This window comes from Salvelinus fontinalis, chromosome 26 (genome assembly GCF_029448725.1).
Source record: "Salvelinus fontinalis isolate EN_2023a chromosome 26, ASM2944872v1, whole genome shotgun sequence".
In the NCBI taxonomy this organism is placed as follows: Eukaryota; Metazoa; Chordata; class Actinopteri; order Salmoniformes; family Salmonidae; genus Salvelinus; species Salvelinus fontinalis.
This window is the reverse complement of record NC_074690.1, coordinates 14,932,161-14,952,252: the sequence shown is the minus strand read 5'-3', so window position 1 is coordinate 14,952,252 and position 20,092 is coordinate 14,932,161. Positions and strand designations below refer to the sequence as shown.

Below are 20,092 nucleotides of genomic sequence, written 5' to 3'. Positions count from 1 at the left end.
ATAATGCAGCACGGTAAAGCAACAATCTGTACATATTGGTTAATGTTTTAGTTGTAGAGCTGAGGAGCATCGTGCAGTATGGTAAAACAACAATCTGTACATATTGGTTAATGTTTTAGTTGTAGAGCTGAGGAGCATCGTGCAGTATGGTAAAACAACAATCTGTACATATTGGTTAATGTTTTAGTTGTAGAGCTGAGGAGCATCGTGCAGTATGGTAAAACAACAATCTGTACATATTGGTTATTGTTTTAGTTGCAGAGCTGAGGAGCATCGTGCAGCACGGTAAAACAACAATCTGTACATATTGGTTAATGTTTTAGTTGTAGAGCTGAGGAGCATCGTGCAGCACGGTAAAACAACAATCTGTACATATTGGTTAATGTTTTAGTTGCAGAGCTGAGGAGCATCGTGCAGCACGGTAAAACAACAATCTGTACATATTGGTTAATGTTTTAGTTGCAGAGCTGAGGAGCATCGTGCAGCACGGTAAAACAACAATCTGTACATATTGGTTAATGTTTTAGTTGCAGAGCTGAGGAGCATCATGGTAAAACAACAATCTGTACATATTGGTTAATGTTTTAGTTGCAGAGCTGAGGAGCATCGTGCAGCACGGTAAAACAACAATCTGTACATGTTGGGCTCTTCTATCACACGTGCGATGATGTCAGAGGGGAAAACACTGTGTTTGTTGTTTGCACTAACTTCTTTGTTCTTGTAATATCTCTAACAGAAGTGGCTGTTTCACCATGAAGGATTCTAGCTTTAGAGCGCTTAAGAAAAGTTAAAACATCACCAATAAGTCAGTCCTTCCCTCACCTCTGGAAGTCTGTCCTTTCACAAGACCTTGAATCAAAATAATAGCACACAGCAGTCTACCGGGATATGTGTGTGTGTGTGTGTGTGTGTGTGTGTGTGTGTGTGTGTGTGTGTGTGTGTGTGTGTGTGTGTGTGTGTGTGTGTGTGTGTGTGTGTGTGTGTGTGTGTGTGTGTGTGGGTGTGTCTGGGTGTGTCTGGGTGTGTGTGTCTGGGTGTGTGTGTCTGTGTGTGTGTGTGTGTCTGGGTGTCCGTGTTTCTGCTTGCACTAGTCTCTTTGTGAAGGTTCAAATGATGGAAGCGACCAACAATGAGAACCACATTGGTGCCAATCAGCCGAGAGAAAATCTCTCTGTGGGTTGCCATTGATTTGTGTTTAACTGTGCGCACGGTTAGCTCAGCGCACCCAAAACCCAGAGACACGATGGAAGTCCCCCACTCCAGCCTCCATCAATCCCCCTTTAAAAACATGGATGATGGGTCTGAAGAGAGCGGCTGTTGTGGCAGGGTGGGGCTTTTGACAGTCACAGGACTGTACTGGCCAGACAGATCAGAGTAGATTTCTGACTCTTACTGACAAATGGTGGAGACTTTAGCTTCATTTAAAAAAAAAAATTTTTTTTTTGATTATTTAGAAGGTCACCAGCAAATGAACAGAAGATGTCACTGAGATAATTGGATTAGTTTAAATGCAGTTTGGAGATGACGAGGCCGTTTGGACCTCGTTAATTTCTCTTGAATCGTCAGATTGGAAAATGTGTTCAATAAGGTTTATTGTTCAACACTTCCAATAGATACAAAACAACAGTACACTGAACGATAGAAAAACAAATAGCCAAACAACTATTTTCTCTCCAACAACACAACTATGGCTCTTTTTGCATATGCACACACCCACTCACATAGTGGCCACTGAAACTGCTGTGTGTCGGCCACACTGTGTTGAAGATGTAATTACTTCTCAGTGCATCTTTCTCAGTTGGCGCTCAAGTAAAACTCAAACTCCTCACTGGACTGGAGTTTTCACCATGTCAGTGGAACAGAGTTCAACCCCCATGTAGTTCAACCCTGAGGGGTTAAGTCCCCAGAGTTTATCCAGTAATGACATACATTAAATCAATGCTTTAGTCCAAATTAAAAAGCAGTTGTGACATTTAAGTGACGATGTGTGCTCACAAGTGCTTGGATGGGTGGTTGTGGGTTTGCAGTGGGTGTTTGGGTGTGGTGTGGGTGTGCGGGGGTGTTTGGGTGTGTGTGTGTGAGACTTTGCTGACTCCCACTGACTCTGAGCCAGCTGCAGGAGCTGGGGGGGGGGGGGGGGGGGGGGGTGGTCATTGGGCAGAGGCTTAACTTTGCCTAGCAACTGGGTATCCACGGAAACCAGACACAAAACCAGCCTCCGGACTGCTCCAGATAACAAACGCACACATGCACACCCCCAAACATACTCAGGAGACTACAACTCCCAAGTCTCAAACTCCCATCTGTAGTCCTTAACCTGCAGACCTCCCTTGAGTATTGACATATAACGGCTACCGTCCTCCAGCTATCAAACCTATCACACAGCACCTGAGGGTTCCCAAGACCTCAGGGCATCAATCACTACAGTGGAGCGCTGCCAGTCATACACATGATAGATGTGGCATTGAACTCACATTTTTCTCAAGATCAGGAAGAGAAAGAAAAATCACACGGCTCTCCGTGTGTATTCCTGTTTAAGCCTGGTGCCCAGAGGAGCTTTGCTCTAGCTGATGTTATGTAGCCCAGACAGTGGACATTTCAAAACACTCTTTGCAAACTTTTGTATTGTTCTTTTTCAAATCATAAAATACACTAAACCTGGTATCTGAATGGCAGGAGTTGTTGTTTTCCCCATGTAGTAAATCACGTAACAAGTTTTAGCTTTTGCACTTTAATTAATCAACTCTGCAGAAATTATCATAATAACCTACGTAATAACATGCACCTACGTAATAACATGAACCTACGTAATAACATGAACCTGTGTAATAACATGAACCTGTGTAATAACATGAACCTGTGTAATAACATGTAATAACATGAACCTACGTAATAACATGAACCTATGTAATAACATGAACCTAAATAATAACATGTAATAACATGAACCTACATAATAACATGAACCTATGTAATAACATGAACCTAAATAATAACATGTAATAACATGAACCTACATAATAACATGCACCTACGTAATAACATGAACCTACGTAATAACATGAACCTGTGTAATAACATGAACCTGTGTAATAACATGAACCTGTGTAATAACATGTAATAACATGAACCTACGTAATAACATGAACCTATGTAATAACATGAACCTAAATAATAACATGTAATAACATGAACCTACATAATAACATGAACCTATGTAATAACATGAACCTACGTAATAACATGAACCTACGTAATAACATGTAATAACATGAACCTGTGTAATAACATGTAATAACATGAACCTACGTAATAACATGAACCTGTGTAATAACATGAACCTGTGTAATAACATGAACCTGTGTAATAACATGAACCTGTGTAATAACATGAACCTACATAATAACATGAACCTGTGTAATAACATGAACCTATGTAATAACATGAACCTATGTAATAACATGTAATGACATGAACCTATGTAATAACATGAACCTGTGTAATAACATGAACCTATGTAATAACATGAACCTATGTAATAACATGTAATAACATGACACTATGTAATAACATGAACCTATGTAATAACATGAACCTATGTAATAACATGAACCTATGTAATAACATGAACCTGTGTAATAACATGAACCTGTGTAATAACATGAACCTACATAATAACATGAACCTATGTAATAACATGAACCTACATGATAACATGAACCTACATAATAACATGACACTATGTAATAACATGAACCTACATAATAACATGAACCTGTGTAATAACATGAACCTGTGTAATAACATGACACTATGTAATAACATGAACCTACATAATAACATGAACCTGTGTAATAACATGACACTATGTAATAACATGAACCTACATAATAACATGAACCTGTGTAATAACATGTAATAACATGAACCTGTGTAATAACATGAACCTGTGTAATAACATGAACCTACGTAATAACATGAACCTACATAATAACATGAATCTGTGTAATAACATGAACCTATGTAATAACATGAACCTATGTAATAACATGAACCTACATAATAACATGTAATAACATGAACATGTGTAATAACATGAACCTGTGTAATAACATGTAATAACATGAACCTATGTAATAACATGAACCTACGTAATAACCTGAACCTGTGTAATAACATGAACCTGTGTAATAACATGAACCTATGTAATAACATGAACCTATGTAATAACATGAACCTATGTAATAACATGAACCTACATAATAACATGTAATAACATGAACCTGTGTAATAACATGAACCTACATAATAACATGAACCTACGTAATAACATTAACCTACATAATAACATGAACCTGTGTAATAACATGAACCTGTGTAATAACATGTAATAACATGAACCTATGTAATAACATGAACTTACATAATAACATGTAATAACATGAACCTATGTAATAAAGTGAACCTGTGTAATAACATGAACCTATGTAATAACATGAACCTGTGTAATAACATGTAATAACATGAACCTATGTAATAACATGAACCTGTGTAATAACATGAACCTGTGTAATAACATGACACTATGTAATAACATGAACCTACATAATAACATGTAATAACATGAACCTATGTAATAACATGAACCTGTGTAATAACATGAACCTACGTAATAACATGAACCTGTGTAATAACATGAACCTGTGTAATAACATGAACCTGTGTAATAACATGAACCTACGTAATAACATGAACCTGTGTAATAACATGAACCTGTGTAATAACATGAACCTGTGTAATAACATGAACCTATGTAATAACATGAACCTATGTAATAACATGTAATAACATGAACCTACATAATAACATGAACCTGTGTAATAACATGAACCTGTGTAATAACATGTAATAACATGAACCTATGTAATAACATGAACCTACATAATAACATGTAATAACATGAACCTATGTAATAACATGAACCTACATAATAACATGTAATAACATGAACCTATGTAATAACATGAACCTATGTAATAACATGAACCTACATAATAACATGTAATAACATGAACCTATGTAATAACATGAACCTGTGTAATAACATGAACCTGTGTAATAACATGAACCTGTGTAATAACATGAACCTAGGTAATAACATGAACCTGTGTAATAACATGAACCTATGTAATAACATGAACCTATGTAATAACATGAACCTACATAATAACATGTAATAACATGAACCTATGTAATAACATGAACCTACGTAATAACATGAACCTGTGTAATAACATTAGAATTAGAAAAAAGAAAAAAAGCACTATGAAAATGTGGCTTTACAAGAACAGGGTGGTACTTAATTCATATACTCTGTAGAAATGGTAACAATAAGGTAATAATACCGTTCATCGGTCATAAGAATCAAACCGCTTCTAACACACAGCTGTCTGCAGGAAAACACTCATGGATATAAACTCAGTAGTGTCAGGTGTTTAACTGGTGGAGTTTTCTATAGGATATTTACCAGTGGACCACAGACCACAGGTGCACTTGGAACAGTTGGATGGAGGGTTGGCGTTGGGCAGTTCTGGTTGTGTGGAAATAGGCTGCTGGAGTCTCTATGGGACATGGAACGCACAACACGACACCAACAAATGATAGAACTGGGTATGTGTGTGTGTGTGTGTGTGTGTGTGTGTGTGTGTGTGTGTGTGTGTGTGTGTGTGTGTGTGTGTGTGTGTGTGTGTGTGTGTGTGTGTGTGTGTGTGTGTGTGTGTGTGTGTGTGTGTGTGTGTGTGTGTGTGTGTGTGTGTGTGTGTGAGACAACAAACACAGTGATATGCACAGACTTTTTCCTCACACACAAACCCAGTTATTTTGTTTGTTGGTGTTGTATTGTGCGTTCAAGCAGACACTCAAGTGTTGACACAGAACCAGAACTGCCCGGCGACAACCCTGTGTGTGTGAATAACTACTCCTTCAGATACAAGGAAAACACCAATGGGATGGCAGTACATGCAGGAAGAACCTCCTCACTCAAACCGACGTGGTGATCTGATTGGCCTGCGGCTGTTCCAGCTGTCACCAGGCAGAGTACATCTCCTGCTAGCAAGCAATTCACACTTAATCTCCTTCTAACAGGTTTTTTTTCCTCTGCCCCTCACTCTCCTATCTTTCAGTCTCTCCCGTTCTCTCTCTATCCCCCCCCTCTCTCTCTCCCTTTGCCTCTCTCTCTCCCTCCATCAGCTACTGTAAAAATGGGTTGTCTCATTGACCTACTAATAGGCCTTTTGAAAAAGGCTATCATCAGCTATCGTTTCATATTCTTCCTCTAGCTACCGTGTATTAATATTTTACATTGACAAGAGCTGAGAGTCGGATAGAGAGATATCGGAACACTAGATGTCACTTTCACCTCCCTTGGAATTGACACAGAGTTAGGATGACAGACTCGCTTTTGGTGTGTTAACTTTTGCCGCCATGTGTTTTGAGTGAAAAGTTCTACGAGTTTGTTCTACATTCCATTAAAAAAAGTTTCATCATATGACTGAAGGAGCTAGGATTTTGCGCTTAAAAACGTGGACTATTACATGCTCAAATAGAATTTGCTCCTAGACGTATACTCGTATAAACAGTGTTGTGAGTATACAGATAATGAATAGATAAAAGGACACTGCTGACACTCCTCTATAATATTAGGAGTCAACTGCAGTTGCAGTCAGCTTTACTGTCAGAACAAGTGACTAAATGACCATAAGCTTTAAGACACTGCATACACATTACACTCTCAACAACATTTGCAGAGCTTACCAGTGGGGTATACTACAAAGCAGGTTCAACGAGCTAGCCAGCTAAACATGCTTCAACAGTCTGAAATATTAGTATTTATTTATTGAAGATATTGTAATGACCTGACTAGATCATAAAAGAACGACTGTCCAGACAGAGGATTGAGTTTACGAATGGACGGTTTATTAAACCAACTTTACACAGGCTACTGTTTGGCCGTAGCCCACGCCAAATAAATGAAAGATAACCCACAAGCCAATCGTGACCTTCTCTTGTGAAGCCCAGACGTAAGAGAGAGAACAAAGGCAAAACCTGGTCTTAACTTCCAATGCTCCATCCCCCTGCCCAACCCCCCTCCACGCCACTCCGCCAACCGCCAGGATGCCCGGCATCAGAACATTCCAGGCATTCCCGTGATTGGCAGATAGCAGGTTGACTGACATGTCGGACCCCGCGAACACAACCACCTACTAGCCTAACACATAACACACAGCTGTCTGTGCGGGTCGCTACACAGCCCCCCCACCACAAAGTCCCTCGTCCCCGAGGGAACAAACAAAGTCTCTGAAGCGACCCGGAGGTCTCCTTTGCCTGCGTGGCCGTGATGGTCGCAGAGTGCCCCTCTGGGAACCAGGGGATGAAGGCAGGGATATGGGGGACAAGGAAGCGGGAACGGGTAATACAGTCTGTGGCTCTGGGGAACCACGCGGTGACACAGGGGGGGAGACAGGGGGAGTGGGCTGTCTGGAGCCTTGTCTGCGGCACCTGGGGGTGGGTGCCTGGAGAATGGCATTGCCAGAGAGGGGAATTGTGGGGGTTCCTGGGGTTTGGGGAGAAGAGGCCCCTCTGTATGGGGCTAACCTGTCCCGGTGCAGTGCCACCTTTCTCCCCCTGGGAGGAAGCTGCACCCGGTAAACAACCTCCCCTACCCTCTCCAGGACACTGCAGGGTCCCACCCAGTGACTGTCCAACTTGGGGCATCTGCCTTTTTTCCTTAGCGGGCTGTAGACCCAGACCAGCTCCCCAGCCACAAAGTGCCTTCCCCGGGTGTGCACGTCATAGTTCCTCTTCTGCCTCACACCTGCATTCACTAGCTGCTCTCTGGCGAAGGTGTGGGCTGTCTCCAGGCGGTCCTGGAGTCTCCGGGCATACTCCGGCCCCGGGGGAACATGAGGGCTATCCAGGGGCCGACCAAACGCCATCTCCGCAGGGGTGCGGATCTCTCTCCCCAGCATGAGGAGGGCAGGCGTGCAGGAGGTGGAGTCTTGGACAGCGGAGCGGCATGCCATGAGGACCATAGGCAGGTGCTTGTCCCAGTCACGCTGGTGTTTGGAAGAGACGATGGCCAGCTGCTGTCCAAGCGTTTTATTGAAGCGCTCTACAAGGCCCTCACTTTGAGGATGGAGAGGAGTAGTGCGGGTCTTGTGCATACCCAGCCTCTCACACATGGTGGCGAACACACGGGACTCAAAGTTTCTGCCCTGGTCGCTGTGGATGGACTCTGCAGCTCCAAACCTGCTGAACATCCCCGCTGTCAGGGCGTCGACGATGGTCTCTGCCTCCTGGTCAGGCAGAGCATAGGCCTCGGGCCATTTTGTGAAATAGTCCATGGCCGTGAGCACCCAGCGGTTTCCACTGTCTGTGGTGGGGAACGGCCCAACTACATCCACTCCCACCCTCTCCATGGGAGCCCCCACTGGGAACTGTTGGAGCTGAGCATGAGAGCGGCCTGGGGGGCCCTTTCTCGCTGTGCAGTTGTCACAGCGGCGACAAAAGTCCTCCACATCCCTCTTGTGCTGCCCCCAGTAGAAGCCCTGACGGAGACGGCGCAGTGTTTTTGTGACCCCAAAGTGTCCAGTCCCCACCCCGCCATGAGTACTCTGGAGCACAGCCTCCCGCAATGCTTTTGGGACCACCACCTGCCACCTCTCCTCTCCCGTAGCTGACTCCTTCCATGCCCGCTGTAGCACGCCATCAGCCAGCCGCAGTCTCTCAAACTTTGACCACAACCCTTTGGTCGCGACTGAGAGCGCTGTCACCTCTTCCCATGGTGGCCTCACCTGCGCCTCTACCCACTGTAGCACTGGCTGTAGGTCTGTGTCCCGTCCCTGCTGCTGCCGCCATTCAGCCACGTCGACAGTCTGCAGCTCACAGCAGACAGGCCCGCTCGCCCGACACACTGTGGCACAGACCCCCTCTGCGCACAGCTCTCTCTCCCGTCCCTCTCTCCGTTCGCAGTGGCGGCAGCCGTCTGCAGTACAGGGCCGACGGGACATGGCGTCGGCGTTGGAGTGGCGTGCCCCTGCCCTGTGCACCACTGTGAAGTCATACGGCTGAAGCTCCTCCAACCAGCGTGCCACCTGCCCCTCTGGCTCTCTGAAAGACATGAGCCACTGGAGAGCAGAGTGGTCAGTCCTTACAGTAAAGGGCAGACCACCCAGGTAGTACTTGAAGTGTTTGACGGAAGCCACAACAGCCAAGAGCTCCCGCCGGGTGACACAGTAGCGGCGCTCATGTTTGTCAAATGTTTTGCTGAAGTACGCCACCACTCTCTCCCCCTCTGGCCCCACCTGGGCCAGCACCCCACCCATGCCCACATTGCTCGCGTCTGTGTCCAGGATAAAGGGCAAGGTGAGGTCAGGGGGGGCGAGCACGGGGGCCTCGATCAGTGCACGTTTGAGGGTGTTGAACGCCTCCTCACACTCCACTGTCCAAGTGAAAGCTTTGTCCTTCGGCAGCAGGCGGTTCAGTGGAGCAGCAACGCTTGAGAAGCCCCGTACAAACCTCCTGTAGTACGAGGCCAGGCCCAGGAAGCTCTTCAGCTGACGCTGGTCGGTGGGGGTGGGCCAGTCTCTGACAGCCCCTACCTTGTCCTCCATGGTGCTGATCCCCTCCTTCCCCACTCGGTGGCCCAAGAAGGACACCTCTCTCCTCATGAAGTGGCACTTCTCGGGGTGGAGCTTCAGACCTGCGGCAGCCACCCTCTCCAGCACACGCCGTAGCGCCCCCAGGGCTGACTGGAAGGAGCTGCCATGGGCCAGGATGTCATCGAGGTATACCAGACACTGCTGTCTGGGGATGCCATCCAGCACCCTGTCCATCAAACGCTCAAAAGTAGCTGGAGCGTTGCACAGGCCAAAGCACAGGACCTTGAACTGCCAGTGTCCTCTGTTAGTGGAGAATGCAGTTTTGGCTCTGGCCTCTGGGGAGAGGGGCACCTGCCAGTAGCCACTGCGGAGGTCTAGTGAGGAGAACCAGGAGGACCCCCTAACCAGGTCCAGCGACTCATCGATACGTGGTATGGGGTATGAGTCCTTCCTGGTTACCTCATTCAGCCGCCTGTAGTCCGCACAGAACCTCAGCTTGCCCCCCTTCTTCGGAACCATGACGACTGGCGCCGCCCAGGGGCTGTCTGAGGGCTCAATGAAGTCTGCCCGCTGCATCTCCAACACAGCCTTGTCTGCCGCCTCCTGGCGTGCCAGCGGGATACGGCGGGGACGCATCTTGATGGGCCGAGCATCACCTGTGTCCATCTCATGCTGCACCAGATGAGTCTGACCCACCTCTTCCTCACTCAGCGCAAAGCTGTCTCTGAATTCAAACAGCAACTGCCACAACCGTTCCTGCTGCTCGGGGTCAAGACCAACACAGTTCCTCCCCCATATCTCCCTCACTGCAGACAGTGTCCTCTCCTCTCCCATCTGGGGTAGCTGGGCTGGGGGGGCGCGGCCTGGGCTCACAGAGGGCTGTGTCATGGAGGTAGCTGGGGGAATGTAACACACCGCAGTAGGTGACAGGGGGGCTGGGGAAAAGTCACACACAGCTGTGGGGGAGGGGGGGCAGCCATGAGTCTCTGCTGCTTTAACTGTTGGAGTAAAGGGTTTGTTGGGTAGAGTGAATGTGACATTAGGGGGGGCCATGGTGACTTCCGGCCCTCCCTGGAAGCTCAGTGTGCCCCTATTTAGGTCTAACTGGCAGCCTGTGCTCCTAAGAAAGTCCAACCCCAGGATACAAGGGTCCTGCACAGCCGCCACCCACACAGGATGACGCACAGTCCTGCCCCCTACTGTCAGAGTCATTATTCCCTTCCCTTTCATGGGTGCCAGCTCACCTGTGACTGTGCGGAGCTGCACAGTTGTGGGCTCAGACTGAGTCCAACCTGGCACAATATCTGGCCTCACCAGGGCTACTGTGGACCCAGTGTCCACCAGGGAGGAGCAGGGCACACCCTCCACAGTGACAGGGACATGACAAAAGTCCCCAACACAGGTCCGGCCCACCACAACAACAGGCTCCATTCGCTTGCTCTCGTCTGCTTCTGGGGGAAGTGGAGCCTTGCTTCCCCGTCTGTGCCGGTGGGCTCCTCCTGAAGATGATGGTGGTTGGGATAGAAAGCCAGGGGTCCGCACTACCCGGTCTATGCGGACCCCGAGCCGTTTCCCTGAGCTCTGGGGGACATGGGGCAATTTCGGCGCAGATGGCCTGGCTGGCCACAACCCCAGCAGACCCTGGGACCAGGGTGTGTGTTTTGTGCCGCCTGTAGCGACACAGCACGAATGAGTTCTGTCATTTCAGCCACCCATGCAGGCTTTTCCGGCTCCGGGCTGCTCTGCCCCCCAGCTCGCACAGAGGGTGTGTCTCCCTGCACCCCCACCAAAGCCCCAGCTGAAGTCCCAGCCCACACCAACTCCCTCTCCAAAGCCATCTCCAAGGCTATCTGCAATGACTCAGGATGAGCCAGCTTGGTCTGTATGCGCAGCTCCGTAGGAGAGAGCGCCTGTATGAACTGGTCCCGTGCTAGCTCGCTCTGCACGGAGGGGGGCATGTGAGCATATGCCCACCGAGAGAGGCTCTCAATGTCATTAGCTAACACCCGTAGAGGCTCTCCAGGCTGCCTGCGTCTATTACTCAGTTCGGAGCGCAGTAGCCCGGGCTGTACACACTGTCCATAGCGCCTCCTCAGTGCTCCCACTAAAGCGCCATAATCATGTCTGTCCTCGGGGCTAATCAATATCAAACAGGCCAGAGCTTCATCCGTGAGGCATAAAGCCAACTGCAGTGCCCTTTCTTCATCCGACCACCCCCTAAAATGAGCTAACAGTTCAAACTGAGCATGAAAAGCTTCCCAATCCGCCTTACCGGAATACTTCGGGGTCTTAACAGATACGGACGCAGCCGGGAACTGGGCGCCGCCATGTTTGTTTACATCCTGAGCCCCAGATTCCTCGTCCCGCCGCGTCGACGTCACCACTTCGGCCCGCCCACCAGAATCCGCGCGAAACACAGTCGACGAGGCGCTCATGCCCGCTTCAGCCGCCATCACTCTAGCGTCCTCCCTCAAGCGGCCTCTGCGCTCCGACGCCCTGGCGATCTCCTCAGCCAGAACCTCCGACGTCCATTCACACGTATCTCCTTGGCCATAATCGTCCCCTACCTCCACCTTCACTTTCGGATTCCCTCGAAGCATTTTCAACCCCCGTTCTCACCTACGGTAGCTAGCCACAGAAGTCAGCTAGCTAGCTGGCAAACTTTTATCAACGTTTTTACTTCTGACACCAATGTAATGAAACAGGCAGGGAGCAGGTCTCGAACCCTCGACCTCCTAGCCCGAGGTCCGGCGCGCTATCGACTGTGCCGCAAAAGCATGCTCAAGCGGCAGAGTCGATTTCCGCGCTTAAGCATGCTTTTGCGATTTTTTTTACGCTTAAGAGAGAGAACAAAGGCAAAACCTGGTCTTAACTTCCAATGCTCCATCCCCCTGCCCAACCCCCCTCCACGCCACTCCGCCAACCGCCAGGATGCCCGGCATCAGAACATTCCAGGCATTCCCGTGATTGGCAGATAGCAGGTTGACTGACATGTCGGACCCCGCGAACACAACCACCTACTAGCCTAACACATAACACACAGCTGTCTGTGCGGGTCGCTACAATATACTTGAAATGGGTACGGTCTAATTGACTCAACAACCAAAAAAAAAAACATATCTAAGTTTATCTTTCTTAATGAACCAGAAAATCAATAGTTATTTGTGGTTATTTATCAAAGTTAGCTGGCGAACTCACTGAGCTTGCGTTGTAGTATAGTTCTCAGGTGAAAGCCATAAATACCCTACAAGGTTTAAGATAACAAAGTAACCAGACATCATTGATGCCAACAGCTGATGAGTGATGACTGTTCCAGCTTTGAAAACATATCTCTCAGATGTTGCAGAGACTTTGGCAACATGTAGAAAGGGAATCTGTCAAGGACCTCTCCTTCCACTGTCAGCATGTAGCATTAGAACGCACACACAGACACAAGCAGACGCCACTATATCCACTGAGTCTGCTATGATCTATCACGGGCGAACCACACACTTCGACTCCACAGCGCCTACTTGTTGACACACAACCAAGGCTCGCGGTCTCCACGTGATGCCCACATTGTGCGCCCGCTTGCTATTCGCTGAGCTTGCAGATGCCCACATTGTGCGTCTGCTTGCTATTCGCTGAGCTTGGAGATGCTCACATTGTGCTCCCGCTTCCTATTCGCTGAGCTTGCAGATGCTCACGTGGTGCCGCTACATATTCAGGTCTCCTCGGACTCGCTTTCATCGGGACAGAGAGCGAAAGAGGACAAAAACATTTGCAAGACACGACTGACTATCCCAATGTTAATTCCAACGTTTTGTAGGACTGTTTATTAAACAATGTATCAGACAACTGAAATGACCGACTTTCAGTTAGTGAATATGTATGGCTGGTTTTGAGTTTTGGATCACATATATTTATTCCATCATTAGCCAGTTAACACGTAACCTTGCCTATAGTTCTGTTGATAGGTCCTACGTTAAAAACAACTGTACACAAACCACACACTTAGTGTCTTTATATCCAATAGTGACCATGGGCTCATTCATCGATTTTATGATCACAATCCCCCTGACTCTAGCCTGGTCCCAGATCTGTTTGTGCTCCTGTGGCCGCTGGCATCCGTTTCTGCTATCTTGCCAAGTCCTATGGTCCAATGGCTATACGGCACAAACAGACCTGAGACCAAGCTACCCTAACACCACTCTCCATATCAGAAGTAGACCAGGCTACCCTAACACCACTCTCCATATCAGAAGTAGACCAGAATACCCTAACACTACTCTAAAAAACAGAAGTAGACCAGGCTACCCTAACACCACTCTCCATATCAGAAGTAGACCAGAATACCCTAACACCACTCTCCATATCAGAAGTAGACCAGGCTACCCTAACACCACTCTCCATATCAGAAGTAGACCAGAATACCCTAACACCACCCTCCATATCAGAAGTAGAGCAGGCTACCCTAACACCACTCTCCATATCAGAAGTAGACCAGGCTACCCTAACACCACTCTCCATATCAGAAGTAGACCAGAATACCCTAACACCACCCTCCATATCAGAAGTAGAGCAGGCTACCCTAACACCACTCTCCATATCAGAAGTAGACCAGGCTACCCTAACACCACTCTCCATATCAGAAGTAGACCAGGCTACCCTAACACCACTCTCCATATCAGAAGTAGACCAGAATACCCTAACACCACTCTCCATATCAGAAGTAGACCAGAATACCCTAACACTACTCTAAAAAACAGAAGTAGACCAGGCTACCCTAACACCACTCTCCATATCAGAAGTAGAGCAGGCAGAGACAACCTCTAGCCAAGGACAAGTCCCAAATAAGTCAGGAAGTGACAAATTAACTCTACTCCCTAGAGAGGCCTGCGCCGACCCACTGGCACCCCAAAATATGGCAATATGCCATAGTCAAAGAGATACACAGACACACACACACACACACAACCCATTAATACACACACACACACACACACACACACACACACACACACACACACACAAGAAACACATACATTACACACACGTTTTCCTCTCTGCAGTATGTATGACAACTCAACAAGTCAGATAATGACATTTGACCAACGCAGCCATACCATCACTTCAAATCAGAATGAGGGGAAATCCGAAGGCTTGGGTTACATGTCACTGTAAAAGATCCACAATACAACAACTTAAACCTGTGACTTTACAGGGATGCAATGTATTAGTGGATCTAGGTATAACTGGACAAGCATGAGGTGTGTTGAGGTGTGTGTGTGTTGAGGTGTGTGTGTGTTGAGGTGTGGGTGTGTATAGGTGTTAGTGTGTTGAGGTGTGTGTGTGTGTGTGTGTTGGTGTGTGGGTGTGTTGAGGTGTGGGTGTGTTGAGATGTGTGTGTGTGTGAGTTGAGGTGTGTGTGTGTTGTGGTGTGGGTGTGTATTATAAGGTGCAGGTCTGTCTCTGATGCTTTGTTACATGGAACGTTATTGTGAGAAGACCTCACACGAGTATGACGCAACATCTCACATCTATAGACAAGCATGACCAGTCTGTATGTGTGGATCACTTCTCAAAGATCATTCCTCAAAGTGTCCTGTAGGTGTATGAATGCATTTTAAGACTCCTACCTTTTTATGGCTTCTTCCTGTTTTCTCTTCTTGTCCTTTTTCTCCTGTAGGTAAATTCTGTTCCTCTCATTCCTGCCGTGGTCCAGGTTCTGAGAGACCAGCCCGCTGTAGGTTCCTAGTCCGCTATCTTCAACATCCAGGTTCTGAGAGACCAGCCCGCTGTAGGTTCCTAGTCCGCTATCTTCAACATCCAGGTTCTGAGAGACCAGCCCGCTGTAGGTTCCTAGTCCGCTATCTTCAACATCCAGGTTCTGAGAGACCAGCCCGCTGTAGGTTCCTAGTCCGCTATCTTCAACATCCAGGTTCTGAGAGACCAGCCCGCTGTAGGTTCCTAGTCCGCTATCTTCAACATCCAGGTTCTGAGAGACCAGCCCGCTGTAGGTTCCTAGTCCGCTATCTTCAACATCCAGGTTCTGAGAGACCAGCCCGCTGTAGGTTCCTAGTCTGCTATCTTCCACATACTGGACAAATCTCAGAGTTTCTTCCTGTTTGGAGCTCATCATTCTTCACAAGCGATCCGACAACCTTCTGGAACGCATAATAGAGAAATGTTAATGACATAGTGGCTCAGTGACGTTTCTGGTGTCTGGTTTCTGGTTGCTGTGTCTGGTGGCCTACTGGGTTCGTTGTCGGTGAAAGTTCCCTCATTATCCCTGGAGCATGAGGGAAATGTACAATGCAAACCCAGGGACTGCGGTTGAAAATGAGCCGACTGGCTAAAACCGGCACTTTTACTGAAACGTTGATTAATGTGCACTGTCCATGTAAAAATACTCAAAACGCACAAACAACTCTGGAGGGGTCCACTAGTCGGTTTTTGTCCTAACTGTTTTCTCACGCTCTGATAAAGGACTTCCATTGATCAAGAACTTACTGATGAAAGAAGAAAACCGAGTGACACAGAACCGAGTGACCCAGTAGCTTTAGGGCAACAACATTACTGAGAAATCCTTTAGGGTCATGCACCATGAACACAGGATATCACGCATTGTGGTACTGATTGCATTTATGTGAATTCCTGGATTTACACGCAGAACTGCTGCGATTCCTGATCAAATAATCGGGCTTGTGCTTTTATCTGATTCTCTAAAAGATTATTCTTTATAGGATTCCTCCACAAACACTTGTGCGTCACAGACGAGCTGCGTGAATTGGAATGCTCCATTGAAAAAAATACTTTTCCCTGACGTCAGTTCAACTGTGATCCCTTTGATTTCTTGCTCTCAAGTGAGGAGAATGGACGGTGAATATAACACTGTTTATAGCCACATTCAAACACACCACTGATATAAAACTGTTTACAGCCACACCACTGAGTATCTAATGATGTGTTGTGGGATTCAATGTGTGTGTGTGTGTACCGGTAGGTGTGTGTAGATGCAGAGTGTATACTATGCTGTTTGAGGGAGTGAATGTGTGTGTGTACCGGTGTGTGTGTGTGTGTGCACCGGTATGCGTGTGTACCGGTATGTGTGTGTGTGTGTGTGTGTGTGTACACCGGTATGTGTGTGTACACCGGTATGTGTGTTTATGTGTATGTATATGTGTGTGTTTATGTGTATGTATGTATGTATATATATACTGTATATGTGTGTGTGTGTGTGTGTGTGTGTGTGTGTGTGTGTGTGTGTGTGTGTGTGTGTGTGTGTGTGTGTGTGTGTGTGTGTGTGTGTGTGTGTGTGTGTGTGTGTGTGTACCGGTATGTGTGTTTGTGTGTTTATGTGTATGTATATATATATATTTGTGTGTGTGTGTGTGTGAGTGAGAGAGAGAGAGTCAGAGAGGTTGGAGAGTAGACAGATGGAGATTACATGGCCAACTCAGAGACCAGCATCTTCTGCATCACTATACCTCTATTGTCAGTCGGTTCTGTCTATCCATGAATAACCTCGGTGTTGGGGTGAGTGGGTTTAACTGGATGTGAAGCAGTCGGTTCTGTCTATCCATGAATAACCTCGGTGTTGGGGTGAGTGGGTTTAACGGGATGTGAAGCAGTCGGTTCTGTCTATCCATGAATGACCTCGGTGTTGGGGTGAGTGGGTTTAACGGGATGTGAAGCAGTCGGTTCTGTCTATCCATGAATGACCTCGGTGTTGGGGTGAGTGGGTTTAACTGGATGTGAAGCAGTCGGTTCTGTCTATCCATGAATGACCTCGGTGTTGGGGTGAGTGGGTTTAACGGGATGTGAAGCAGTCGGTTCTGTCTATCCATGAATAACCTCGGTGTTGGGGTGAGTGGGTTTAACTGGATGTGAAGCAGTCGGTTCTGTCTATCCATGAATAACCTCGGTGTTGGGGTGAGTGGGTTTAACTGGATGTGAAGCAGTCGGTTCTGTCTATCCATGAATAACCTCGGTGTTGGGGTGAGTGGGTTTAACTGGATGTGAAGCAGTCGGTTCTGTCTATCCATGAATGACCTCGGTGTTGGGGTGAGTGGGTTTAACTGGATGTGAAGCAGTCGGTTCTGTCTATCCATGAATAACCTCGGTGTTGGGGTGAGTGGGTTTAACTGGATGTGAAGCAGTCGGTTCTGTCTATCCATGAATAACCTCGGTGTTGGGGTGAGTGGGTTTAACTGGATGTGAAGCAGTCGGTTCTGTCTATCCATGAATAACCTCGGTGTTGGGGTGAGTGGGTTTAACTGGATGTGAAGCAGTCGGTTCTGTCTATCCATGAATAACCTCGGTGTTGGGGTGAGTGGGTTTAACTGGATGTGAAGCAGTCGGATCCGGTTCGCTACAGAGACTACTCGTTTTGAAAGGGCACAGTTTTGAATCACTGTCACAGACAAGAGACAGATCTAAATGGCAGTGGTGTAATTACAACTTGTAGCCGACACGCTACAGTTAATACCGCAGAAATGTACCTCCTAGTTGAAGTGTATCGTTGATGCTCAGGCACAGAGTGCTCTTGCAGGATTCAAAACACTACTGGAGCTGAATTAAACCTGCCTATGTAATCCCTGTAAAACCTGCAGCGCTGCACTCAGCTGGTTTATCACATTGTTTTTCAGTGAAACGTTGCAGCCGTTTGTCCTCCTCTGGTCTTACACATATTTTCTCTTTCTTTCCTCTCTTCAAATTAGATAAATGTGATGGAGAAGCTCTCAGTCTCTTCTGTTAAAAGGTTGTTCTGCAGCTCTGACTCTAACCCGCATCCCCTCTTTCCCTCACTACCTCTCACTTTTTACTTTCCCGTCCTCTCCTCTCGTTGGCTGCAGCTGTTGGTTCTCCGAGCTGCAATTTTCTCAAAACAGAAATGACAGTGGCACACTATGTCCGTATCTAGGCAACGGTGTCACGGGAGAAGGGGGATCTTCTCGATCGGTGTCAAAAATGTCACTGCCAGCGCACTCGTCATACAGAGGATCAGGTAACAAAGGTAAATCCTATTAACTCAATGGCACTGCTAGGGAAAGGTGTGTGTATATACGTTTGTGTGTGTGTGTGTGTGTGTGTGTGTGTGTGTGTGTGTGTGTGTGTGTGTGTGTGTGTGTGTGTGTGTGTGTGTGTGTGTGTGTGTGTGTGTGTGTGTGTGTGTGTGTGTGTGTGTGTGTGTGTGTGAATATATGCGTGGTGGTACTTACAGTGGAGCTGTGTCCCTGCTGGCTTGCGGAGGGCCAAAGCAACGTTCTCCAGGTGGGTCCAGTGCGAGCCGCAGAACAACTCAGATAGATCCCGGAGCATGTGTACAGAAAGCCACTTCAATCCACAGGGAAGCACAGTAGCCATTGTACGCTCCCAACAGTTAGGCTTGCTCAAAGGAGTCCTCCAGGGCCAGGGCGGTGACAGGGGATAGCCAGGCCTGTGGATGCCCAGGCCAGTGCTCCCTCCCCTGGGTAGCCAGAGAGACGCAAGGCCCCTGTCCAAACAATGCTAGACTCCAACACAGGGGCCAGCTTTACACTCATCTGCACACACATAGACAGACTCTACCAGCATCACACACATAGACAGACCCTACCAGCATCACACACTCCTTTTGACATGCAGCCACTTTCTGCAGACTGAACACACACTCGGGCGGCTCCTAGTGGGTTTCTGTCTGAACCGATCCGATGAACTCTTGGCTGTCCGGTTGTGTGTGACCCTCAGATGCAGTTAGTATCCGTAGTTGAGAAGCAGAGCGGTATGTGTGTGTGTGTGTGTCAAGGGAGTGTTCAGTCGGAGCATCTCTCCACTGTCTCTCTCATCAACACAGAACTCCACTCCACTAGCCTTAGCAGATGAGACCAGGCTTCATGAGCACGGACCACAAAGAACACGCCTACTCTACCTTCCCTCCTCCCAGCAAATCTCCTGCCTGCCTCCCTGACTCTCTCTCGCTCTCTCTCTACTAGTATCTTTCTGCCCCTCCATCCCCTCTGCCTCACTGTTGTCTTTCTGTTTATCTATCTGCTTTATACGGCCGCACTGCACTCACTGTGTGTCTGAATGTGCTTTTCTCTTTTCAGCACCACGGAGAGTTCTCTTACCAGCAGCCTGGGTTGGTGGGTTGGAGAAGAGGGCGAGGGTGGGGGGGAAATCGGTTCCTCCACTATTGCCAGGGTGTGACCTCAATAAACACAGCCTCCTCTTACCCCCCCCCCCCCCCCTTCAGCTTTTAAACAAGACCGGGATACACACAAAAAAACACAGCACAATGAATTCACTGAGTTACATTCGCATGCATGTGTTCACACATGCATACCAAACAACAACTCTGTATGCACAAACGCAACAAAAACAACGAATGCACATAGACAACATTTCAGAAAGCACAGAAAAAAAACTAAACACATTTGCAGAACACACCGTCACACAGAACACACCATGCA

The 20,092-nt window shown here is 47.4% G+C and overlaps 1 protein-coding gene across 4 annotated transcripts in view; it reads right to left on the bottom strand.

Annotated features, from left to right (window-relative positions):
- LOC129823693 (serine/arginine repetitive matrix protein 2-like) overlaps positions 1–19,856 on the bottom strand; it is a 57,627-nt gene extending 37,771 nt beyond the window's left edge. For 3 of the 4 annotated variants that reach the window (XR_008754669.1, XR_008754668.1, XM_055882600.1), the window contains exons 1-2: positions 18,863–19,856; positions 15,278–15,805 (exon numbers count right to left, since the gene is read on the bottom strand). Coding sequence is in view for 1 of the 4 variants with exons in the window: in XM_055882600.1 (XP_055738575.1) it covers positions 15,278–15,780 (503 nt within the window). In the remaining 3 variants the exon portion in view is untranslated. The remainder of the gene's footprint in view (positions 1–15,277; positions 15,806–18,862) is intronic. The other variant, XM_055882601.1, reaches the window with a different exon arrangement.
- Positions 19,857–20,092: the final 236 nt, after the last annotated feature.